The 25,745-nt window shown below is 32.4% G+C and overlaps 5 protein-coding genes and 1 long non-coding RNA gene across 8 annotated transcripts; 5 read left to right on the forward strand and 1 right to left on the reverse strand.

The window, feature by feature from the left end:
• The first annotated feature begins 337 nt into the window (after nucleotides 1-337).
• Nucleotides 338-4,870, forward strand: LOC108345088 (cysteine-rich receptor-like protein kinase 42). Of its 3 annotated transcripts, XM_052867320.1 has the most exons (6): nucleotides 344-1,609; nucleotides 1,872-1,979; nucleotides 2,154-2,501; nucleotides 2,947-3,181; nucleotides 3,429-3,573; nucleotides 4,199-4,870. In XM_052867320.1, the coding sequence occupies exons 1-6, from the start codon at nucleotides 826-828 to the stop codon at nucleotides 4,574-4,576; spliced, it is 1,998 nt and encodes a 665-aa protein (XP_052723280.1). In that variant the 5' UTR covers nucleotides 344-825; the 3' UTR covers nucleotides 4,577-4,870. The 3 variants fall into 3 exon arrangements, with proteins under 3 accessions (XP_052723282.1, XP_052723281.1, XP_052723280.1); XM_052867322.1 differs by lacking the exons at nucleotides 3,429-3,573; nucleotides 4,199-4,870 and having other exon boundaries at nucleotides 338-1,609; nucleotides 2,154-2,457; nucleotides 2,947-3,131; XM_052867321.1 differs by lacking the exons at nucleotides 3,429-3,573; nucleotides 4,199-4,870 and having other exon boundaries at nucleotides 340-1,609; nucleotides 2,947-3,185.
• A 1,586-nt stretch (nucleotides 4,871-6,456) lies between these two features.
• LOC128193568 (uncharacterized) lies at nucleotides 6,457-7,654 on the reverse strand. The gene is made up of 3 exons (XR_008244891.1): nucleotides 7,490-7,654; nucleotides 6,657-6,853; nucleotides 6,457-6,567 (listed from the first exon to the last, which is right to left on the reverse strand). It is a non-coding gene; the product is annotated as an uncharacterized LOC128193568 (long non-coding RNA).
• Nucleotides 7,655-9,033: 1,379 nt separating this feature from the next.
• Nucleotides 9,034-11,028, forward strand: LOC128193569 (isoprenylcysteine alpha-carbonyl methylesterase ICME-like). Its single transcript, XM_052867323.1, has 4 exons — nucleotides 9,034-9,187; nucleotides 9,279-9,422; nucleotides 10,564-10,654; nucleotides 10,774-11,028. Exons 2-4 carry the CDS (start codon nucleotides 9,283-9,285, stop codon nucleotides 10,933-10,935), a joined length of 393 nt encoding a protein of 130 aa, XP_052723283.1. The 5' UTR covers nucleotides 9,034-9,187; nucleotides 9,279-9,282; the 3' UTR covers nucleotides 10,936-11,028.
• A 5,807-nt stretch (nucleotides 11,029-16,835) lies between these two features.
• LOC128193570 (non-specific lipid transfer protein GPI-anchored 15-like) lies at nucleotides 16,836-17,499 on the forward strand. Its single transcript, XM_052867324.1, has 2 exons — nucleotides 16,836-17,228; nucleotides 17,375-17,499. Exons 1-2 carry the CDS (start codon nucleotides 16,871-16,873, stop codon nucleotides 17,389-17,391), a joined length of 375 nt encoding a protein of 124 aa, XP_052723284.1. The 5' UTR covers nucleotides 16,836-16,870; the 3' UTR covers nucleotides 17,392-17,499.
• A 1,325-nt stretch (nucleotides 17,500-18,824) lies between these two features.
• LOC128193505 (histone-lysine N-methyltransferase family member SUVH9-like) lies at nucleotides 18,825-19,723 on the forward strand. Its single transcript, XM_052867101.1, has one exon. It carries the CDS (start codon nucleotides 19,025-19,027, stop codon nucleotides 19,721-19,723), a length of 699 nt encoding a protein of 232 aa, XP_052723061.1. The 5' UTR covers nucleotides 18,825-19,024.
• Nucleotides 19,649-24,491, forward strand: LOC128193571 (histone-lysine N-methyltransferase family member SUVH9-like). The gene is given in 3 exon segments (XM_052867325.1): nucleotides 19,649-20,824; nucleotides 20,827-21,175; nucleotides 23,970-24,491. Coding segments are annotated over 2 exon segments (1,386 nt in total). The 5' UTR covers nucleotides 19,649-19,722; the 3' UTR covers nucleotides 21,111-21,175; nucleotides 23,970-24,491.
• The last annotated feature ends 1,254 nt before the right edge of the window (nucleotides 24,492-25,745 follow it).

Genomic DNA, 25,745 nt, shown 5'->3' on the forward strand with positions numbered 1-25,745 from the left:
ACAAATGGTCTTATTTTATTTACCACAAACTATAAAATCTCTTTTTCTTGACCCTATATATATAGGCAAAATTTAGTTGAAAGGGAGAAAATTTGACAGTCATATTACTAATTAAATATTAAAAAATTGCATAATTATTTTAAAAAATAAATATATCCGTAATTATTGATTACAATTTATTAAAAATTGCAAAATCTTATGGATTTTACTTATTGTTTGAACAATTTTATATAATTCCCAGTAAATTTACCAAAAAAATGTCAGAAAATCTAAAACCTTGGATACTATATATTAGAAACCATTGTTAATAATGAATGTTTGATGTGCTTGGTTTGAACATTCCACGAGTGACTATGCTGTCACAGTGATGATGTTAGAAACTGAAGCAAACGATGACAGTAACACAAGAACAAGGAAAAGTCAAAGGTGCCAAAAACACGCAAACTTTCTCTCTCTATCTCTGTCTCTCTCATTGCCTTTTCTTTCACTCAAAATCAGAAAACACACAACAAGAAGAAGACTCGACAATTTCTTGCAGAACATCAACAAGAAAGCTTTATAAAAACAATCAAAAGCTGCAACTTGAAGATTTTTTAAGTCTGAGTGATCAATCACAACCATATTTGTGACTGTATCAATCAAAGATAAGGACAAAACTACGCAAATGTGACAGCATCAGTAGTATTTGTCTATAATTTTCAGCAATATCAAAGATTAGACACATGTGACTGTATTATTATTAGTCTTGTTTTTCTGCAATATAAAGAATCAGTAGGAAATCAAGAACATAACCAAACCAGTTTGAAGGATTTGATAACAAGCATCATGGCTTTCAAATGTCACAGCAACCAGTGCAAGATTGCAGCTTTTGATGTTGTTATCTTGGCAGTGGCCACCCTCTTGTGTTTCTCACATTCAGCAGTGTCTGATCCAAGAATCTCTGAAGTGGGGTTGTACTGTGGCACTCACAGAGCATCACCAAGTGGTAACTATGTCCCTGTTTTCACCAAAGAAATGGGAAGGCTTCAAGAGCTTGTGAGCAAAAACAACTGGGGCACTCATTCTGAGGAACCGTCATCAACCTCTCCGATCTATGGTTTGGCACAGTGCTTCCAAGATCTTTCCAATATTGATTGTCTTCAGTGCTTTGCAGCCAGTCGCACCAAGCTTCCTCGCTGCGTGCCTTCCGTTTCTGGTCACATTTACCTTGATGGTTGCTTCCTTCGCTATGATAACTACAGTTTCTACTCTGAGGACACTGACCCTTTGAGGGATACAGTGAACTGCACCACACAGTATGGTGGTGTGGCTGGTGAGGCTGAGGTGGTGTTTGGCAAGAGTGTTGGGAAAGTGGTTGAGAATGTGGTGAGGGTGGCAGTGAATGAGGGAAGAGGGTTTGCAGTGGGAGAAGGTGAGGGAGTTTATGCTTTGGCACAGTGCTGGAAAACTGTTGGAGAAAAAGGGTGTGGTGATTGCTTGAAGAAAGCTGGAAATGAGGTTAGAGGGTGTTTGCCTAAGAAGGAAGGGAGGGCCTTGAATTCTGGCTGTTATTTGAGATATTCCACTGTTAAGTTCTACAATCAAGGAGGTGAACATGGTGATGGAGATGGTAAGAGTGTTGTATTGTACTAGTTTGAAGTTTTCATATCAAAATCTTCTATCATGCACTTTCAATACTTCCACTGCTTATAGAATACATGATAAGGGAAAGAAGATGGAGTTGAATTTGTTATTCTATCATTGTGACAAAAATGCAGCATTTCAGACACTACCATAACAGTTCCTAGATTTTAATTCATAGATGACAGATTCATATTAGTCATTTATTTTACACACATGTTGATGCCATTGTCCATGTTCTCATTTTTCAGATTCTTCTAGAAAAAGAACCATCATTACAGCAGTCTCAATCTTGGCTGCAGTTGTTGTAGTTCTCTCTCTCTTAGTCTCCTATGTGGCCTTCACCAAAAAGAGAAAAAGTAAAGTTCTGTAGAACACTATTGTCTTAACAATTACATATATTATATATATATATATATATATATATATATATATATATATATATATATATATATATATATCATTTCTCTATTTAGAATGATTGTCTGTTAATTTTTCTGATGCTGGATTTCATATTCTCCTGATCCAATCAGAAAAAGACTTCATTGAGATTCCCTCTTATTTGAAGAATTCTAGCTTGAATTACAAATATGAAACTCTTGAGAAGGCCACGGATTATTTTAGCACTCCAAGAAAAATAGGCCAAGGAGGAGCTGGTTCTGTGTTCAAAGGGACTCTCCCAAACGGGAAAGATGTTGCTGTTAAGAGATTGATCTTCAATAATAGACAATGGGTGGATGATTTCTTCAATGAAGTGAATTTAATCAGTGGAATAAATCACAAGAACCTTGTCAAGCTATTGGGTTGCAGCATTGAAGGCCCTGAGAGCCTCATTGTGTATGAATACCTACCTAACAAGAGCTTAGACCATTTCATTTTTGGTACCCTTTCTCTCTATTAATGAAAATATCGTGCTATGTTTTCAATTAGTTTCTTACTTGAGTTAAATATCTAGTTAATTTGTTGGGAATCCGTGAATCCAAGTCCTACATTCGATAGAAATGAAAAATTAGAGAATTATATAAAGGTGAAAACCCATTAATCCATTGTCTTAAGGTTTTGAGTAGAGAGTAATGTCAATTTCTTACGCGGATGGGGTGAGATTTCATACAAGTTCATTATTTTTGCCCCTCAAATTAAAATCTCTTTTTTAATCCCTTATTTATGAAAGTGTCATATACATGGTGTTTTGTTTTTCATAAGAATTAGTCCTTTTTTTGATTTCATAAGATCAACCTCTTTGATGCAAATAGTGAAGTAAGGGCAAGAGAAAATCAAATTCTTATGTGCAGTTTCAGTAAGGTGATACACTAATTTGCTTTGCAGAAAAGGACAAAACAAGGATTCTAAAATGGAAGCAGAGGTTTGAAATAATTGTTGGAATTGCAGAAGGGCTTGCATATCTTCATGGAGGCTCTGAAATAAGAATAATCCATAGAGACATCAAAAGTAGCAATGTTCTTCTTGATGAGAATCTCAACCCCAAGATTGCAGATTTTGGTCTTGCAAGGTGTTTCGGTGCTGATAAAACACATCTAAGCACAGGAATTGCTGGAACACTGTGAGTCTTTGACTTTATCACATCACATCATGCATGCAAGGTTCAAACCTACATTTTCAAATGTGCATATCACTTCATGATATGTAATGTATTGTAATAGGAAAACACTGTTATCATATAAAGAAACCATTCAAGAAAAAAGCATGAGCTGATAATTGAAACTGTGTAGTTTTTATGCATTTTGTTAACGGGTTTCTTGGTTTTAAGTGACACCAGTTCTTTTTTTTCTGTCCATTTCTTGGAGCAGAGGTTACATGGCTCCTGAGTATCTTACTCAAGGACAACTTACAGATAAAGCAGATGTTTATAGTTTTGGAGTGCTTGTTCTAGAGACTGCAAGTGGCAGGAAGAACAATGTCTTCCGTGAGGATTCTGATTCTCTTTTGCAAACAGTAAGATTAGTGCCTAAACTGCATAAAGATTAATTAAACCCTTGTTGAATGAACTAGTGTTTATAATCTTAATGCTAAGGTATAAAGTTGTTTCTGTTAGAATTTCAAGTGCTAGTCTAAGTTCCACAGTGGATAGAAATAAAAAAGTATATAAAGGTGAAGATCTATTATCTTAAGGTTTTGAACAGAGAGTGATGTCGATTCCTTATGTGGTTGGACTCAAATCTTATTGGTATCATATCTTTTGAGTAAACCTCCTCCTTGATAAACTCAACAGTTTTTGTGATTAAAAACAAATATGATTAACTTTCATATGAACTTCTTCAAATAAATGAAAGTAATTAACTGATACATCATAAGTTATTTTTATAAGCTCTCTCAAGGACTTAGAATTTGCTCACATAAACTTCTCAGAAATACTTCTCAGAAAAGAAAAGAAAACAAATTAACTTATCTGTTTTTTTTTCTTCTAAATATTCTTCTAGGAAAGTTAATCAGAACACAGAAAAGTGCTTATGTTCTATGATAAGTGCAAATAGAGTATGAAAGTGTTGTTGTTCCAACTGCATATAAATACTTCATTGTTTGTGATTACTGATGTAGAATGATTGTTGTTCTGCACCAGATTTGGAAACTTTACCAATCAAACAGATTGGCTGAAGCTGTAGATCCATGCTTGGGAGATGAGTTTCCTGAAAGAGAAGCATCAAGGGTGTTTCAAATTGGATTACTGTGCACACAAGCTTCTGCTTCCCTTAGGCCATCCATGGCTCAAGTTGCTTGCATGTTAAGCAATTCAAATTTGGATGTGCCTATACCAAAACAACCTCCATTTTTGAACTCTAGATTACTCAGTCAAACAGCTCCTTTGGGTTTTAGCATGGATAACTCCTCATCAAACACATTTCAAAAGATTGGTGTGTCTTATAGCCCCTCTCAGTCTTCTAGTTCATGCAGCTTAATTAGACCATGCAAAAGTGAAGAAACAATTTTGGAAGCTTGATTCCCAAAATTCCATTTTTTTTTTATATTCCCTCAGCTAACCTACCAAAAAGAAAAGGATAGTTATATCAAGTTTTATCTTCAATATGGATTCAAATTGCCTCATAGTAACCGAGAAGAGCAAGAAATTTTCCAACAGAGACTTTTCATCATACTAAACAAGTAAATTACAATGACCTGGTTGGACATTGAGTATATAGTTTAACAGAGATTTTTCTTTTATATATGTAATATGTATATTTTTGTATATATTCATTTTTACTCTCTTTTTCTAATAATGATTCTTTTTAATTAAAAAGAAGAATACTTTATATTCCCATATTCTAAGAAGTGTTTTCTATATGGTATCTTTAGATAAATTTTAATAATTAGTAAAAGTTATTCTGTCAAAGTAAAATAAATTTAATACTAGACTACATAAACAATATAATGGTGCTAAATTCATGACATTTTAAATGGATAATCTCAAAGAAATTGTACTTACATACATACAATGTTGTCAAATAAAAATATATAATTCAGTAAAAATGTTATATTCGAATATTTATTTCCATTGTATCACTAGTATTATTTGGTTTTGCTTTAAAAGCACAAGTTTCTATGAAAATATATAAAACAATATAAAATTAAAAAAACAAAAAGATAATAATTTAATTTATAACATCATAAGGACAAAAAAATCAGCCTAATTTTAATTGATTAAAAAAGCACACTAATTATATACCTCTAAATCATTGCATACCATTTTATACATTGGACAATTCATATCTTCTTTTTTTAACTTAGGTCTGCTTAAATTTATTTTTATAAAATATAAATCATATTCGCATTAAAAACACTTTAATAGAAAAAAAAAATTATGTTATTTATTTATTCACTTGTTTTTTTCCCTTTTTTTTTCATTAAGAAGTTATAGTAATAGGAAAAAAAATTAAACGTATCTTGAGAATTTTATTCCCTAGTTTTTTCTTGTTGCTGTTTCTCCATTCTTCTCATTTTCCTTTTTTTTTTCTTGAGATAATATGTATTACTTAATTTATATTAACTTAAATGTAATTAAGATTAGTTAATTTTTACATAATACTAAAATTAAAATAACTAAAATTAAATTCCCATTGAGTGTGTACAAATTTGAAGAAACAATCATTCTCTTGATGTTTTTTTTAAACCTTATATAAGAATGTTTCAACTTTTTTTTATATAATATGTTTTACATAAAGTACTTGAGAAGGGAGAACTAAAATTGAAACAAAATGGTATAAAGATTGGAATTAACGATCCTTAAATGCAGTTACTCTCACATAAAAAATGTATGAAATCTACATTGAAAAACCCTTTAAGCATTGTTAAAAATGTTAGAAGAAAAGTTATTTAGTACACCAAAAACTTTGATTTTTATCTATAAATAACACTTGTTATAAAGAATTCACTGGAAGAAATGTATAAGGGTAAAAAGAATCATGAAATGTTTTTAATAGAAAAAATATATATTTATCAATATATAATTCTTTTATAACTTTTTTTTATTCTGCCCAATATATATTGAAAGACAATAGTAAAATTTTAGAAAACAACACTTTCTTTCTTTTGTAAAATGACAAAATTTCAAACTAAAACTTCAAATTACTTCAAATATTAAAGAGTGACAGGGGAAGCTAGGGGCTGAGTCCGACAAAACTTGACATGTCGATATCTTACAAAGATATGACTTTTGAAACTTACTAGCTGTCCAAGATTTGAGTACAATGCATTAAACCTTAGATTCTATCTTCATTCTCGTCATTTTGCACAAAAAAAAAAACGAACCAAGACAAGGAATGGAAATTTGCATGTGAAAATCATTAAGCAACAATAAGGGATGAGCTTTTAGCATAGACATTTCGTGTTTAACACTATTTAACTGAGTCTATTTCATCGTTCATCTATTCTTCCTCTCTCCCATTTCTTCTTCAATGGTTTAGTTGAAACTCCAGAAGGGGGCAAAACAACTCCCTAAAACGGAAATGATTAACTTAACATCATCACAAAACGAATTGGAAATGGAGCAATATAGGATGCTAATTTTAAATTTGCAGTCTAACCTGGTTAAGTTGTTCTCACCAAGATACTTTCAATTCTGTTTCTGACAAAAGAGAATGCTTCCCAAAATTGTAAATGTGGCAAAGTCCCACCAGCTACCAAGAATTCCAACTAAAGTGAACTTTTGATCTCTTACTTCAACAGCAGCCAAGCAAAGAAGCTTATAGTCCTGCACTTCAACTTTGCTGGCATATAGTGACTGCGGATGCAAACCAAGAGTAAGATCTTAAGATTTGTTTGATTCTCTGCTTATTTTGTGTTTAAAAGATTCCTTTCTGAAACGATTCCACACTACTCAGTAGGCAATTTCAAATCCAAAATCTATTAGGTTTTGAAAATTGTTTACAAAATAAGTGTTTAAAAAAAAAGAAACAACTCAGAGATGGTCTCTCATTCCCTTGTATTTTTTCAAGTGCTTTGCTCAAGTGCTCAGGAGGCAAATTTTTGGAAAATAAATTTGATTCGAGCAATCAAACACTATCAAATGTGTTCAAGGACAAATAAATCTTATAAATCAGGAAACTGTTTTTAAAGACAAAGCAAGACCAAAATGTCCTGTATTTTGACTTCAATAAACATATGTATTTATAAACACTGCAGATTCAGAGTAAAAATATATGATATTTGTAGTATCGTCAAACATGATTGCAAGTTTGCTGGAACAAACAAAATTTTAGGGACCTCAATTTGCTTTCTGAAGGCCTCAGATATAAAGAAAACGAACTGGTTTCTAAATAATATAATTTATGATTGAGTGCCACAGAACAGTAACAGCAAAAGAATTCCACTATTCCATCAGTTTATCATAAAATGATAAATATGAGATGACATGCACCTTTAATTTAAGAAATCGAGCTTCTTGGCGCATACACTTTTGACACAGCTGCAATATACGAAATTATAATTAAAACATTGGTCAAGCAAAATATAATCATATAAACACTATCAATGTTTAAAAATATATATCGTTATTCAAAATAGAATAGACCTAGGGATAACACTTAAGGCCACAAAAATTCTTACAAAATGTTGTCACATAATGAAAACTTGAGTTACCCATGAATTATGTTCAAGGGATTATTTAAGTCTTACAAACACACCTCTCACACAGGATTGGACATCTACAGTGACTTAACATCAATGCGGGATAGACTTCGATATCATATTCAAATTTGATTCCATCTAACTCAATCCAAAATGCTTTCTCAAGGGTACCCATTTGTAAGGATTATTTTGGTTGACATTCCTACCCAATGTGGAGACATCTAATAATCTTCAATACCAAGTTTCTTTCTTTTCTTTCTTTATTGTTGGGATCAACTTTCTCCACTTTTTTTCATCCCGGGCGATATATTCCTCGTTTCCTTGGAAAAATAAATGATTGTTTTGAATGAAGTTTTGTCCCTTCAGTTTGTGGCCAATGAACGGAAGACTAGGTGAAACAATCAGGCTAGCTATGTCACCGTACCCTTCTTCAAACTGCTGTTCGTTTGCTATGAATGGTGCGAAATGGAGTTTGAAATCAAGGATGGGTCATCATATTGTGCCTTGCTACCTTGCAGAAAATATTGTATTTTCCTTGATTTGACTGGTTACAAGATGGTAGAACAAATAGGGAACTAGGGCAACAACTGTACACTTATCTAGGCTTAAGTGAGAGGACAGACAATATCTCCTAACTGGTAACACAAACTTACAGATATGAGATAGTAGAGATACCCAAAATAGGAATGACGGAACTAATGTCTGCACTTATGAAAACAAAATAGGAGGATCTGTTTTATCCTGATAAGCAGGAACTAAAATTGCCAATCTAGGGTTTGATCTTTGCAATTCAATTCTTCTAAAAAAATCGGAAGTTGAATTTAAGAATTAGCGGAGTCTGCGCATTAACGTCTCTTTAAGCTCAAGGACTCGTAGAGTAGGGAGTCTGTTAGATATGTAATAAAGGTCGCTCGTGTTTTCACCTAACAATTTTGGCTATTGTTGTTGTTTGTTTGGTTCGTGAAAGATCTCATGATGTAAATGGAAATTTTGATCGTGATATTTTACAAAGTTCTACTAAGTTAGAAATGCAAATTTTAATGGTGATATGTTACAAAACCAGTTGTTCTACAAATATTAAAAATGTAAATTTTGATTGTAATATGTTCCAAAAGCGTTTTGTTTTAGTAATATAGGAGTGCTACACTGTTGTACATGTTACCGAATATAATGTAGCTCAAGTTGATCATGTATGGATTTAATCTTTTCAAATTATAATGGCAGAAATAAATGTCTCCAGAAGATATGTAATGTCTACTAATTCTTCCAATTATCGGTTTGATTTTGTTTCTTATGGTAAATGCAATGTTATATGATATGAGATTGTTTATTATATTACCTTGCAGCTCCCACCAATGATAGTTGACTTAACACTAAGATTAACATAATTTATTTTCTGTATTTCCTTCTTAAATCAATTCAGGTATAATTTATTTAACCTAGTAGATCATTTCCACAGTAGGGGTCTTTATCGGTCCATCTTTCTAAGGTACACACTTCATTCATCTTCAAGTGAGTTAATGTTCAGTTCCCTGCTTTTCGCTGTATTAGACTTTCAAATGACTACCTCTACCTTACAGCATAATGGAAGGGGAGGAATCCCTGAGACGGTTTTCTCCAGAAGTAATGGTTCAAGATCCAAACATTGGAAATGTCAATTCTCTACTACCTCCTGTAGTGCTTTTTCATGGGACTGGGGATTATTCAATACCATCAGATGCCAGGTTTGTGTCCGCCCGTTCTAAATATTTTGTAACAATAGAAAACAGGAGTATATATTGAGTGTCCTATTGAATTGTCGTGGTTTAGTTTTGCCGAGATAGCCTAGATGACCTTATTTGGGGAGCGTAGTGACAGATAATTACTGAATGATTTAGTTTTTAATGAGCATCTTACTTTAACTTCAAGTTATTGATAAGCACGTAGAAGAAACAGCACAGAAACGACCTATGTCAGTTCCTTGTCCCCCTGAAACTAGATTTCAGCAAACAATCAGTATAGAAAGAAAAAAAATTATGTAAGTGATGTAACGTGGTGATTAAGTTCAATTGTACGAGGAGATCTCACAATATCAATATCGTACTATTTGATGTCTTAAATTATCTCCTGGAATTAGTTTATCCATTTCTCTTGTTTTAATTTTTTGGGTATATCTCCATACTTATCTGCTCTCGTATGACGTTTGAGTTCATTACTGTCAAAATGGGCATACTATTATAAGTGCGCTGTTAATGATCAACATAAGGTATAACAAGCATTCAAAAACCTACGGGATTTTCTGTGGTATCTGACGAACTTCAGAAATTGAAAAGGCATTCTCAAGTTATGTGGTTGTTTAAGCTCTTTGAACCTTTAGGAAAAGATTGCACCTTATGTGGTTGTTTAAGTGTGTTTTTTGATTGAGTGAATACTGATGAAGTGTGAGGTTGGAAATGGAAATACGTAATGGTAACAAAGTTACATTGTAAGCATTTATAAGCGACAAAGCTGTGAGTGAAGAGCTATTGCTGTTATATGACCAAATCTATTTAGAATTAATTGAACCTTAAGAAATATTCTAGCAAGAATGTTTTCTTACGTACTAAACTTGGTTAAACTGTTAGAACCCGTTTTTTAAAAGGTTAAGTTGAAATGTGCGCATGTAATGCTTTTGCATGGGTTATAAAGTAGGCTTTAATCCTGTATATCCTTCAATGGGCTACTAGAAGAAATTTACCACTTTGAATGGTGGGTATTTACATTATGTAGCAGCGAATTGTCATTATAGTGCAAGTAATTCGCTTGTCTTCCTATTGAAGCATCCTCTTTAAAAAAAATTCGGATGTTTTCGCTGCTAGACTTTGACTAACATACTATTTTATACAGTAAATCATTTGCTGAAACTCTTAAAAGAGTTGGAGTGACGGCTGAAGCAATTATGTACGATGGGAAGACTCATACAGATGTGTTTCTACAGGTATTTGGTCACTCTGCTTCTCATAGATTTTGATAAATCTGTTCCTTTTCTTTATTGCCGAGACAACTCTACCATTTTTCAATAAGCAGGCATTGATGTGAAATGGTTATACATTTCAGGATCCGATGAGAGGTGGAAAAGATGACATGTTTGAAGATTTAGTAGGATATATCCACGCTGGTGATGCTGAGGCCCGTGCCAGAGATGCAGAGGCTCCTCCAAGGAGACGCCTTGTGCCTGAATGCATGTTAAAACTCGCTCATAGCGTTAGTCCATTCTAGTCTCCAACTAACATTCTTTCTCCATTTTATTATTTTTCTTTGTACATAATCTCATTCACCTCCTAAATTAATTTTCAACATTCCATTCTATTACTAGATTTAGCAATACAAGTAGACTCAAACATTTGCTTCTCATTAATGTTCAATTTTTAATTAAACCTAACTTCACTCAAAAAACTATCCTATTAGTGTGGCCAACTCTTTTTTTTTTTAACGTTTTAAAAGAAGATTAATTTTTAATAAATTTCAAGTCTCAATAATTCAACTACAGTAAAACTTTAATTGAATAGGAGTAATACGTTAACGATTATTAAATAAATATAATATTATAATTTTGTTCAATTGAAATTCTGAAATAATAATAGTAACATCTATGCATACATAATAAAAAATAAAAAATTAATATAATATTAAATTATAAGAAATTATTTGACATGATTTCTTTAGAAAGTGATTTGAGTTTTCAAAGTATAATTTTTCATAATTGTATCACAAGTTTGAGTTGGTTCGATGTTTGTACCATTCTTTCGAAGAAGATATAGTGAGTAAAATGAGGTACTAATTTAATTAGACATCAAAATTTTGTAAAATCAATGGTCTGTTCTCTGTGATGGAAATAAATGAGTCAAGTCATTAAACTGTAGAATTCCCTGGCTCATATGGCTCAATAATATTTAAGAAACAGAACCGTTAATAATGAGTTTCTCGTTTTTATTAATAAATAAAAAATAATTTCATTTCTTTTTAGTTTTAATTTTAGGGAATAAAGCATCCATATTGTAACATCCGATATTAGTATATCAATATTATTAAATATCACAATTAAGATATTAAACATAATAATTTATATATATATATATATATATATATATATATTATTTTTTTTTTTTATTTATTTATTGATTGTACTTAAATCTTCTGAAGTCACACACTCTCTTACTAACTTCTTTATCTTTAGTTGTTCACATAACATACGAGCGATTACAGTAGATAAACAAATTACAAACCAAACAAAAAACATGATAAATTAGTGAACATAACAATTCATATTAATAATCAAAACATATTATATAAAAATGACATTCATCTCCATTAATATAATATTTAATATCCTATATCAACAATCAAATATCCATAATACATTTATATTTGACTCTATTTCTATAGAACTCGAGTGATGAGTAGACTAAAAAATTATGCACCCTCAAATATAACAAAATAAATTCTTAATACCTGAATGATTCAATCATGTTTATATCAAAACACTGTATTGTAGGAATCTTTTTTAATATACCATAAACTCAAAATTAAAACAATTTAACATTTTAGAGTTTCAAAAGTAAAAGACCCTTCCATTGACAGTCAATAAAGAAAAATCTTAATCTCTTGAAGATTTCTCTGCTCGGTTAATGATTTTTCACGGAAAAGGTTTTTACCCAATTCCAGGTTCTTTTATTGTTTGAATTATATAGGTTTCGTATTAATAGTTTTTTATTTTGTTTTTGACAATTTTTTTATTTTAGTTTCAACATTTCAATTGTCTTATTTAATTATATTTATTTTTTCTGTTAAAAAATTGTAAGTTTTTTCTCACTCTTAAGTATAACTTTTCTTTATAAAAGTGTGTGGCCTAAATTCATAAATAAACCTTAAGAAAACGAAAGAAGAAATTACGAAACCTTTAACTTTTTTTAATTGAATAGATTCTTTATGAGAATTTGATTATAAAAAATGTGAGATTGTTTCAGAAAATAACTTGGCAAACAATTTTTTACTAAATTCAACTAATAATTTGAAAAAAAAATTAATTTAATGCATTGAAGTAGTTTTAAACATTTTTGTTAAATAGGACTTAAACTAAAATTAATATATTTATTATAACATTTTTTTATATAATATTTTGATCTTTAATATACATAAAAAATACAATTCATTTTATATTAAAATGAAAAGAATAAAAAGATAATAAAAATTATAATATATATAATATATATATATATATATATATGATGAAAATATGTATTTAAACTAAATTCTAAAGTTAATAAACTTTAAATGTAAAATAATAATAAACAGAAATCAACAAGAAAAAAACACTCAAAGCATGAACATAAAATAATATTAAAAAGTAAAAATATGTCGAGAAATTAAATAAACAAAGTAAAATAAATACTAAATATAAAACAAAAACTTGAATAATAAATCGATAAAATTGACGAACAACAATACTAATATTCTCTTTCTGATTTTCATGTTCGAATTTTACGAGAGTTTTGTTAGATGATATTTTTTTACCCTTATGAATTTATTATATTTTTCCAATAATGCACTTAATATTTTAAAAGACACAATCTTCTCAACTTCTCCTAAGATTAAAAATAAAGATACACGATTGTGAAAAATAACTTTGATCGTTGTAACGTTACTATTATGCAATTATATATATTATACTAATTTTTTTCACTAATCATCTATATATATAGCATTTAATTGTATATATATATATATTGTATTTACTTTCTCCCGTAGATAATTTCTTCAAAATATAAAACTTTAATTCATCAACTAAATTTAAAATACAAATATTCACATGATTTTATAGTCCTGGGTCTCACCATTGGATACTCCACTCCACCTGCACCATCCTTTATTCTTATATAACACTATTATAACGATTAGAAAATTACAATCTACAAAAGAAAGTAAGTTAATATGTTTTTGTAATAACATATAAATTTATGAATTGATCATTTTAGACATCAAAAAATCTTGTAAGTCACAGTCAACAATCATTCAAATTCGTCAATAATAATAACTAACATTATATTATACTTTTTTAAAACTCATATTTATTTAAATTTCGAGATTCTACTCTAATCACATCATCTTCCACTCGTACAGAATTCTATATATCAAGAATTGAGCCCTCAACTCATATGATAAAGTAAATTTTCTTGTGACTTATCAAACTCAATTCTTTTTTCACACCATAAGCTAAGTCACAGGAAATGTCGTTTCATCACCTAACTAATTATCTTCCTTTATGTGGATCTAATAATTAGTATATACAAAACAATGTTTATTAAATTCTCCATTCAATGTACATCCTATAACCATTTAACGTTGCATTTTCTTCTTGAAAATAACCACATTTACATCACACATAAAAATATATAAGATCAAGTAGATTATTGCCTAATCCTCTGGCTCTATTTGACCTCACACACCTTTCAATAGATTATGATCATTGATTCTATTTGACCCCACATATCTCATACATTTTCATCTCATGATTAAAAACATAATTTTTCTCTTTCTCACTCAAAAGGCATACAAGCTCGTCTAACAAGACAACCTTGAGAGTTTTCTAAACAACCTTCCCCATGTCGCTGAGTGAGTCGCGCTTAGAGGCGTGCTCGCTTAGTGAATACTTGGCTCGCTCAACAATGAATCTCCTTTGAATTTTTGAACTTTAAGTAAATTATTTTTGCTTAGTGAGGGAATTGACTCAGCCAACAAGCAAGTATTGGGAAAGATAATTTTTGCTCAGTGATACCAAACTCATCTAGTGACCCAACAACCTTAGCTCTTTGGAATTTTATTAAAGTATTTTCACTCGGCAAATGATTTACTCCCTTAGCGAGTAGGACCTCCAGAAGCTTTTCTCCAAAATCTCACCCAAAGAGTAATGCAACCTGAGCTCTCTAAATTTTTAAAATTTCATTTTTTCTCAACAACTAACCAACCCACTCAACGAGCCTGCATAACCAAGAAAATTTGATAAGTATATCAAACTTGTTTCTTAGCTTAAATTGAGTTTTTAATCTCTTAAATTAGTTATAACAAGTCTAGTTCAGTTCTAAAACATAGCACCGAGAGCCAATTTAACCAACATAACATTTACACGGTCTCAAATTGTTTCTAAATCACATACAATATATGTTCAATTTCACATCTCAATCATTATTTAACAACAATCATCTTTATCGCTAACATTTTCTATAACAAACACTATAATTACCTATCACATTCCATCAAATTCTCATTCACACAACTCAATTAGGTATAATATAACAAAAGAAATAACAAAATAACTAGCTTCCCTACCTAGACTTGAATTTCTAACTCAAATAAGTTTCATCGACTCAATCTCACAAAATACTTTACTTATACAAAGAAAATTCATATCAACTATATAAACACATCTTAGTGATAATAGACCGACAAAGATTCATTTTGAACCTTTTTGAGTTATATGTAATTACAAATCATCCTATGCACACAAGATTTTTAGAAATGACTTAAGAAAAAAAACCAAAAAATAAATTTATTTTGATGAAAATTCTTATAAACTAAAATGATAGTACTCTCTTCCAAACTTCCTATTTTAATCTTATGTGTAGATTAGCTAGAATATTAAAAAAAAAGATAAAAATCAATTTTTAGAAAAATGGTAGTGCAATAAAATAAAACTGAAAATCAACTTATTTTTATTTATAACTTGAACTTTTAAATAATAAAATATTCAAATACTATTTATAAAAATTACTTCTACTTTTTAAGTATTTTCTAGATCTTAGAGTCGTAATAAATTACTCTTCTCTACCTATAATTTTCATAATCTCGATTTTTGAATTAATCAGATCCAATTTTCATCAATAAAACAAAACTTTAACTTTTAGTGAATTTTAACCTATTCCGTATATTTTACTCCAACTAACTATATACCTGTATCATATGAAACCTTTTTTGATATCAAAAGGGGTTAAAAATAGCTACCTCAATCAAATTTAAGTTGAACATAATAAGTTATAATAATAATAATAAGAATAATAATCCAAACTATAAACTAAATCCCATTGCTTTACTGTAAAAAGAATCTGAAAGTTTTCAATTCTTTTTCTTGTTATTAATTATTTAGATTGATTTTCCTTTTTTGTAAGGAACATCTCTAAACAAAACCATTTTTGTTACGTTAGTCGAAATGGAATACATGAATTGGGAAAGGAACCTCTGGTATATAATAACGTGTACAACATTAACTCACCCATAACGCATTAAGATAAATTATCCTAATTATCCCAAGAATCACTTACATTTATCTGTTAACAATTTACTTTTTGTTTCGATTTAACACGAATTTTATCATTATAGCAAATAAATAAAATAAATTTAATACAAACAGTTTTTTACTACTTTTTCTCATCGTTCTAAACTTATCCTTAATTAATATTGGGATTACATTTAATCTTTTAAAATATATAGAATTTAATTATACTAATTAAATTTTATTGCTATAAAAGTTAATTAGCTTTTTTTATATATTTTTTGCAAAAAAAAATATTTTTTTATCTTTGAGTGGAGTAGTATTATTTTATTTACCACCTACATTTCTCTCATGCAATTACGTCACTCTGAACACTCCATGAATGATTTTACTATCATTAAAAACCCAGCTTTACCAATAAAATTTGTCGAATTTCTTTGACCATTATGCAGAAGAAGTAGAAATGGATGATGCATACTGCTAAAGAAGAAAAAAAGCAAAGAGCCAGGTGTAGTTGTTTTATGTGTGAAGCATGCATAGTGGAGCAAATTATGTGGCAGCCCTAGTGCATCAAAGTTTTTTTCTAGCAACTTTTTCTGTGTTCACACCCACCTACCAATCTACCATGCCATGGCAGTGTCTCTAATAAGCTCACACTCATGACAAGCCATAACAACACATAGGCTCGTTGTGGAGAGTGAACCTTCTAGCAGAAGCATGATTATTAGTTCTTGAATATCCCAAGGCCACAACCACCCCACTAATGTTAATGTCACACTCCTTTTTCCCTTTAAGAATTCTATATAAACATGGTGATATTGGTCCATGGAACTCAAATAACTGTTATACAATTGAGTGATCAGTGTAAGCAGATTCTGAAAGAAAAAGATGAGAGGGTTGAAAGGTAGAGGTAGAGCTATTTCCCTTGTGGCAGTGCTGATTTTTGTGTTGGCATCAGAGGTGTTGATTTTGGTGGCTGAGGGTGCTGGTGAGTGTGGAAAGACCCCTATAGGGTCTGCAGCTGCTAGTCTCAGCCCTTGCCTGAGTGCTGTTAATAATGTGAAGGCCAAGGTTCCTTTGACATGTTGTGCAAGAGTTGGTGCTTTGCTCAGAACTGCTCCAAAATGTCTCTGTGCTGTTCTGTTGTCACCTCTGGCCAAACAAGCTAAGATCAACCTTGCCACTGCTATCACCATTCCAAAGAGATGCAACATCAAGAACCGTCCTGCAGGAAAGAAATGTGGAAGTAAGTTAACACAACCCACTTCACCTTCATTCTCATCCGTTTCATATTTTGAATGCATTGATTCTTTAATATTTTGTGTTGTGTGCTTCTTCATTTCAACAAACACCTTATGTGCTTAGTTAACCTTGTTTATATTATGTTTGCAGAGTACACTCTACCCTGAAATCAAAACAACAGAATGATATTGAATATGCAGTGTTAAACAGATTAGAGAGATAAATAAATGCAGTGATACGGCATCTTCAACTGTCACCTGTTCAGTGGTGGCATAGTGTTTGCTGTGTGTTGTTACAATCACATAATTTGATATTTTTTTCTCGTCGTAATTAATATCAATGATTACTATCTAAAACTTGTTATTGTTTTCATCCCAAAAAGATGTTAAGATAATGGAAATAATAAACATTCGTAACTCTTTGGTAGTTTCTCTGGTTAAATCTAACGTTGATTATTGGCACGGTCAAAATTATAATTGATAATTAACATGGAATTCTTTCTATTTAATAATGAAAATGGTAATCATAAATAAGCATATTATTAATATTTATTTTTTAAAATTAAATAATCTTGAAAAGCTTGTATTTGTTAAATCTAACTGTAAAAAATTTCACCATCTTTACTTATCAATTTGACTCATTTAAAGTTTGATATATAAAACTACATAACTAAATAGATAAATAGCTCGAACCACAAAGTCAAATAATAATATGCAAAAGTTAAAAATCTATAAACTTTTTTAAAAAATATGCATTTTTTTTTGTTTCGTAGCTTAAAATGTGAGGTCAATGGTTGTTTAGGAACACGTGTTAACAAATTATTCGTAAATTTTAACCCAAATTCCCAATTCTAGAAGTTGAAATTTAGAATATTTTTCACACAATTTCTTTCGTGAATCCACTGAGATATTTTTTTTAAGATAAAATTATCACAGAATTAATTCTAAATACCAAAACAAATATTAGGTGATTCTATCAAGATAAAGTTAAACGTAATTCAAATACTTTTAATAAAACCAATTTTACGTAGTGAAATAATCCCACACACAATATTTTTCTAGTTCAAAATTAATCTCTTATTGAAAGAGAAAAATAAAAAACTTAAAGTTATTTTTCCATTTTCGCGAGAAAAAGAGTTTGTTCATGCCATTAATTGAAACCGCACATCACAAAGTAACAAATTAAAATAATTGAATTCAGCATAACACATGCGGAGTACATTAAAAATAGTTATCAGGTGCATAAAAAGAAAATAAAGAAAGGTGTATAAATTAAAAAAAAGTAAATAAATAAACAAAAAAAAGTTATAAGCAATTTAATTCAAATGATAAAATAAGAAAAATAATAAATAATTTAATATACTAAATAATTTAAAAAATGTAAAGTAAAATTAAAATAATTTTACATCAAAAACTTGATTTTCTACAATAGCTTGAAAATTTATAAATTTCAATATCTTATGGTGATGCAAATATACATACGTATAGAAAAATAGAAAAATATAAATATAGAAGAAATGATGTTGTGTTGTTTATGTTGTGAAAGGTTGAAAAGTGTAAACACTTTAGTCGAAGATGTCACTGTTTAAGTCCAACCGAACAAAAACAGAGGAAGAAGCATTTGGAATAGTTGTATTGAGAAAAGCGCTTGCTTTGTTTTCCAAATGTCACTCAGTCTCTGTGACATCTCTAAAACTCAAACTCGTAATAATAGAAATAACACACTTTGCACTCTTTCCAACGTTGTTTATCTTTCTCTTTATACCCACACGCCCATAATTACTTCCATTAATTCTGCCAAATGGATTCCTCTCTCTCTTTCCACACTCCAACTAACAATGCCATCTCACAACCGGAACAACCGCCGCCTCCACCGCCTCCGCCGCCGCCTCCTAACTCACATTCGCCACCCGCACTCTTAGTTCCCAAACCCGAACCCTTCTGGGCCTCTGACCATGACGATATCGGAGACGAACTCGACCTATTCACTGAGTTCAACCGAGTTACCGAGTTGTTCCACCTTGCCTTCGGACCCACCAATGTCGTCCTTCCCCCCTACTCCTTCGGACCTCAACCTGCTTCACCCACATGCTCCGACCCCCTTCCTGCTGCGGATGTCCATTCGGCGGTTCAGGAACACCCGAATTCGTTGTCCTCCACCAGCGACGCCTCGAGAGCGATCGTCCCCGTGGAGGACCTCACGGTGAGCGTTGCGCCGCCGCGGAAGCAGAGCCGGCAGAAGGAGCTGGTTCGGGTAATGGGTCTGTCGGTGAGGGAACAGGCACAGCTGCGGGAGACGGTGAGGCGCACGCGCTTGGTGTACGACTCGGTGCGCGTGTATACCGCTGTGGAGGAGGAGAGGCGGGTGCCTGCCTTGGCGGCTGCGGCAGCGGCGAGGGAGGCGGCAAGGGAGGCGGAATCAAGGAGGAGCAGGAAGAGGAGAAAGTGGTGGAGGGCCGGACTCGACGTCTCCGCGGGGACCTGCGAGCTGCTGGACTGATGCGGGAGCGTGGACTGTGGCTGAACCGGGAGAAGCGAATCGTTGGGGCGATCCCTGGGATTTTGGTGGGGGATTTGTTCCTTTTCAGGATGGAGTTGTGTGTGCTTGGGTTGCACGGTCAGATACAGGCTGGCATTGATTATCTTCCTGCAAGTATGAGCTCCAGTGGGGAGCCTATAGCCACCAGTGTGATTGTTTCTGGGGGTTACGAGGATGATTCTGATAAGGGTGAGCATATATTCTACACTGGTCATGGAGGGCAGGGGAAGAATTCGTCTAAGCAGGTTGCTGATCAGAAGTTGGAGTCAGGGAACCTTGCATTGGAAAGGAGTATGCATTACGGTGTGGAGGTGAGGGTTATTCGTGGGATGAGGTATGAGGGGAGTGCTTCTGCTTCTGGTAAGGTGTATGTGTATGATGGAGTGTATAAGATTACTCAGTGCTTGTTTGATAAGGGGAGGTCTGGTTTTGGGGTTTACAAGTTTAGGCTTTCCAGGGTTGAGGGGCAGGCTAAGATGGGAAGTGCTATTTTGAAGGAAGCTAGGAGTATTAGGAGGAATGAAATGGAATCGAATACTGTTCGTTGTCTTTCTGCTGATATGTCCAACAAGAAGGAGAATGTTCCTGTTCGACTTTTTAACGACATAGATGATGATCGAGATCCTCTTAACTATGAGTATCTTGCCAGGACAAGTTTTCCACAGTTTGTGTTTCATCAGAGTGGGAATGTTACTGGTTGTGACTGTGTGAATGGTTGTGGTGATGGATGCTTTTGTGCTATGAAAAATGGGGGTGATTTTCCTTACACTCTGCAGGGACATCTTGTGAAAGGGAAGCCTTTGATTTTTGAATGTGGCCCTTTTTGTTCTTGTCCTTCTCAGTGTCGTAATCGTGTTTCGCAGAAGGGACTGAAATATAGATTGGAAGTGTTTAGGTCCCTGCAGACATCTTGGGGTGTTAGGTCTCTGGACCTTATTCAAGCCGGTACTTTTATATGCGAGTTTTCTGGGGTTGTTTTGACTAGGGAGCAGGCGCAACTCTTTGCAATGAATGGTGACTCTTCGATATATCCCAATAGGTTTTCAGAAAGATGGGCGGAATGGGGGATTTGTCTCAAGTAGATCCAAAATATGTGCGTCCATCATATCCATCTATTCCTCCTTTAGATTTTTCTCTGGATGTGTCGACTATGAGGAATGTTGCTTGTTATATGAGCCATAGTTCATCTCCAAATGTTTTGGTTCAGTTTGTTCTGTATGATCACAACAATTTGATGTTCCCACACCTTATGCTATTTGCAATGGAGAATATCCCTCCCATGAGAGAGCTCAGCCTTGATTACGGCGTAGCTGATGAGTGGACAGGGAAGCTCTCTATATGTAACTGAATAGTTCTAAAAGGTTAACGCACTTCTAATATGTTGAAGCCAATTTTTGCGCATGGTTAACTGAGGTAAAGCCCATTTCTATCGTTCTACTTTATTGTTTTCACGAATATCTTCCTTTGATTGCATCTTACTTTTGTGTCTGGTACTTTGTTCTGTCTCCGATGCAAACTGTGTGCCGAATCATGGTGAGTTTATGCTTAGAATCATGGTGAGTTTATGCATAGAGGTATTGTGATATTTCAAATGTCTAGGCGTACTTTGGATGCTGAAAAAATGTTGTAGCGAGGTTGATGATTGACTTCCTGTGTTTTGAATATTTTGTTGCAGTATAGTTTGCAAACATGGAGGAATTGATTCTTGTGTTGCTTAAGTTTATTTGATTTGGGAAAACTAATCTTATTTCTAGATCTTATTTGATTTGGGAAAACTAATCTTATTTCTCAGTGAAGGGGAATATGAATTGATTTGGTGTTATTTCCTTTACTGATATCATACATGCTAGTGGCTATATAAAGTAAAATAGGTGTCAGGAACTGAATAGTGGATAGGGAATTTATATGATTACTATTTAAGACGTCATAAATATTGCTTGAGGTGATTTAATGTATGTGTGACATGTGTTTCTTAATGAGCAACTGATGAATATACAAGACATTCTTAGCTGTGTATTTTGCATCTAGTTCAGCAATTCAACTTGTGATTCATCACAGAAGAGAGATATTGTAGCTTCCATAGAATTGCTATTAGAAAGATGTTGCGTATGTTTTGTTGAAACAGTCCACTATTTGCTTATGGCATAACTTCATCGTTTATCCCTGCTACCTTGTGACTTTAATTGTCAAAAACCCAAGTCCCCCCTCCCAAATAATTTAGTAGCCAATTTAGATTGCTTATCAATTACTCTTCCATTGTCAGCAACAAATTCTTATTTTGTATTTTTTCCAAAATGATCAGATTTAGCAAAATTACAACTTTTTCGTACATAATTAGCTAGTTAATGTTATTAGGCGTGTTGTTATTAAATCTTTGATACATTATTGTTTAAAAAATTATGATATTGGACTGAACTGTGGCCACCGAATGTGTAGCTTGAACTTTTCTATGAAATACATCAGGTCTAGTTTCTAAAACTTGAATCTGTGGCGGTTAATTTTGGATTGGGTTGGGTTGCTGATATTGGAAGAGTCATGATCACTTAGATAACCCCACATTAGAATCTTATATTTCTAATGTAGGACTTAAGTTCCATTCCTTGCGATTGGTTCCTAGCATCTAACCATGTTCTGTTCTGCAGCGCTGGTGCCCTCACATGTTGGTTGTACAATGGTCTTTTGACTAATAATCAACGACAGACACTACAATGCCAATGTCACTACCCACGTTGCTCAATGGCAACTGAGAGATATGGGGGAATGCTTTAATATTGATTCATAAGAACCTCGGGAGAATCACATAACAAAAGTTAGACATTATAGCAAAAGAATCCGAGGCCTTGTTATAAACCCCACACCATGGTTTCAATTGTGAAACACATCACTTGATCTAACCACAATATTGTAATTGTGGCAGTTTCCGAAAATCATTGGAAAATCTACAACACAACGAGTGAAATGGTCACATTAGGCTGTAACAGGCCATGTTTTGAATAGATCTCACACAATTAGTTTCTCGTGGTCTCTCTTTAATTTGTAGATTTGGTTTCGTACAAGAGTGGCATCTAATCATATATGTCAACAGTGTGAAAACAATTGTTATTAAATTATGAGATGACAGCTTGTTAGCTTGCATTTCAGAAATTTCCTATTACAAATAGGTAGGTCTTAGAACTTGGCTTAGGTCTAACTTAACTCCTCCAAACCAACTTATAAGATAAGGATTTTAAAGTTTTGTAAGATCTATTTAAGTTAAATGTCTAATTGAAGTGAGGCTAAACTTCACGTTGCAATTAAAGAAGTTCAAAGATATCCCAAACAGCAGGCTAGCAGAGACTGCCATTAAGGGGAGTTTCCAACACCCAAGGCTATTTATTTACTTGGAGCATGAGAAATGTAGGTGAACCAACATTATACCTAAGATTCTATTACCATTTTAAAATTTGGGCTTAGAACTTAATTTCATCCTGCAAAAAAACTTCAGGTTGAAGAATATCCAAGCCTTGTAAGCTTTATTTAAGCTAAACCCTTGTCAGTGTGGGCTAAACACATTCCCTTCAATGCTGCAATTATGACAGCTAACTGGTGACAAGCCAAGAGTGATTTCTTTTAAGTTTCCAACAATAGATTAGGGCACCATAGCACTTTATTGATAACAACTACGGCTATTTACTCATATTATATACACAAGACCTTTATATATTTTTTGATAGAGTCGAGTATTATGAGGTGACTAAGTTCCAATTCAAGTAGCAAGAAATGTTCGGTGTATTATTTAAGTTTTTGGTCTTAAATACTAAGTTCCAAAACAGACCCATCTCCTGGTCAAGCCCTTCACATCTGTGGTCAATCCTTTTGCAGGTCATTCCGGCTGCTATCTTGCATATCTGCCTTGCTGTATTCAATTTTCTTTCCCCATCCCCCTTGACCTTTCTTTTACTGTCTTGTGAGTTTCGTGCTTGTCTTCTCACATCTTCCCCATTTCTGATGCTGGTCGAGCGTTTTGGTTAGCTTTTTAATAACTGAAAAATGGCTTTTTTTTGGGCAAGGTCATAGTACGGATGGAGCTGGTGGCTATTGTGTGACTTATTATTATGAGTTGTTTTGGATGTTATGATTATGAAATTTTAGTTAGGTTTGCTTTACTGTTATTTGTAGGTTTTTTCCCTTGTTTTCTGCCTTTTTGTAATATATAGTATATTTGCAGGCTCTCATTCCTGACAACATTGGTTTTGCAGACTTAACCATGGTTTTCCTAAGGTTTCAACTTCACCAAATTTTGTGGAACTGTGAAAGTGCTTGCTATGTGAACATTTTGTCAAGGTATTGAAGATAATGTAATAGCTGTTGAATTTCATGGTTTTTTCTAACTTCTTTTTTGGCTAGTGCATAGCATATGATGTGTGGTGATGAAGATCAAGTATTGGAGCTCGGGAAGTTCTTAATCTTGAATACTTGTGTAATTATTCTGTAATTTTCTGATGTTGGGCCCTTTGGCAAGGCATTTGCTCACCACCTTCTTCTAAGCAAGTAGCTCGGATTTATTGAATTTTCTGTTGTCATTGTATATAATGTAAGTCAAAAGCTTGTACAGGGATATGTTAGTGATGGATAGAACGCAGCATTTTAATGGTCTGTAAGAAAATGAGTAGATATGTGATTAACTAGAGCTCATGCTATCGTGATCTATCAAAGTCTGAAATACTCACCTAACATCAGTTTTTGTTCATTATAATTAAGTGATGATAGAAATTGATAGATTATGCAATTTTAGTTGTTAATAAATAAACCTGAGCTTAAGGGTCTGCATCAAGTTGGAACAATATTGAATGTGATGTCTTGATTTTGTCTCATTTGAAAGGTGTCGTTGTTTAGTGTTTTATCAGATGAAGGTGTCAGATTATTGTTAATGTCACTGTAAAATGATCATAATCATAAGATCAAATTATATGTTTATATAGGAATTATTTGAAGGTTGAGAGACAAATCTATGTCATGCTTTGAAGAAACATGTTTCCTATACCAATATTTAGTATGTTATATCCTTTATTCTTTCCATATTATTAACTCATATTTAACTGTTGAAACTATTACCTATATTCAAATTAATTTATCTCATATTTTGATTGCAAAGCATGTCATAATTTAGAGGAAAAAGATAACTTTATAAATTGAATTAGTAAGAGCAAACCAAACGTAATATAAAATTACAACCAAGCACTGATTGCTTACTGAAGCAGCAGTTTTTATTATTTTTAATTAAGATTACTTTTATAATATAAAATAAATTGTAATATATTAAAGCTAAACGTTATACAGTATTTGTGCTGCTGACAGTTGAGTTAAAATATTTATACAATGGTTTTAATCGTTAAGCAGTGTTTTGAACGTTGTGATTTTGAACGTTGTGATTTTGAACGTGGTGATACATGTAAAGCTAAACTTTTTATTTAATTTTTAATTTAATTCTAAATTTGAATAATTTTAATAGAATTTGTATTAATTTTTTATCGTTAATTAATAAAAAATTATATCTCAATTCAACCTCTTTTAACAAATTTTGTCACTGAAGAGCGAGGGGCTCCTGCACCTAATTATCATATTTGAAATCTATTTATTTTCTAACTTTCATAGGTTACAAATCAACAAATACAAACAATTTAACATATTTGAAATCTATCGGTATGAACAGTTGTCACGAAGATACAGGAAGACAGTAAATCTTTTTACTTTACACTTATGTACGAACACTGTCAAAACTTGACACTTTGTTGTCCAATCAATCACTTGCGAATTTTCAATTCTAAAATTTGAATTTTGCACAATTTATGCATAACTTTTTAGGTAACAAGAGGTGCCACGCCACCGCTGGAAGATGCGCTGCCTCGGGTACAAGAGCTAACACAGGGGAAGAAGAGGTAAAACAGTCATTTTATCAAGTTTATGGGGGGAATGCAGAAAGAAAAAAAAGGGAGGTACAGGA

This window comes from Vigna angularis, chromosome 8 (assembly GCF_016808095.1).
Source record: "Vigna angularis cultivar LongXiaoDou No.4 chromosome 8, ASM1680809v1, whole genome shotgun sequence".
In the NCBI taxonomy this organism is placed as follows: domain Eukaryota; kingdom Viridiplantae; phylum Streptophyta; class Magnoliopsida; order Fabales; family Fabaceae; genus Vigna; species Vigna angularis.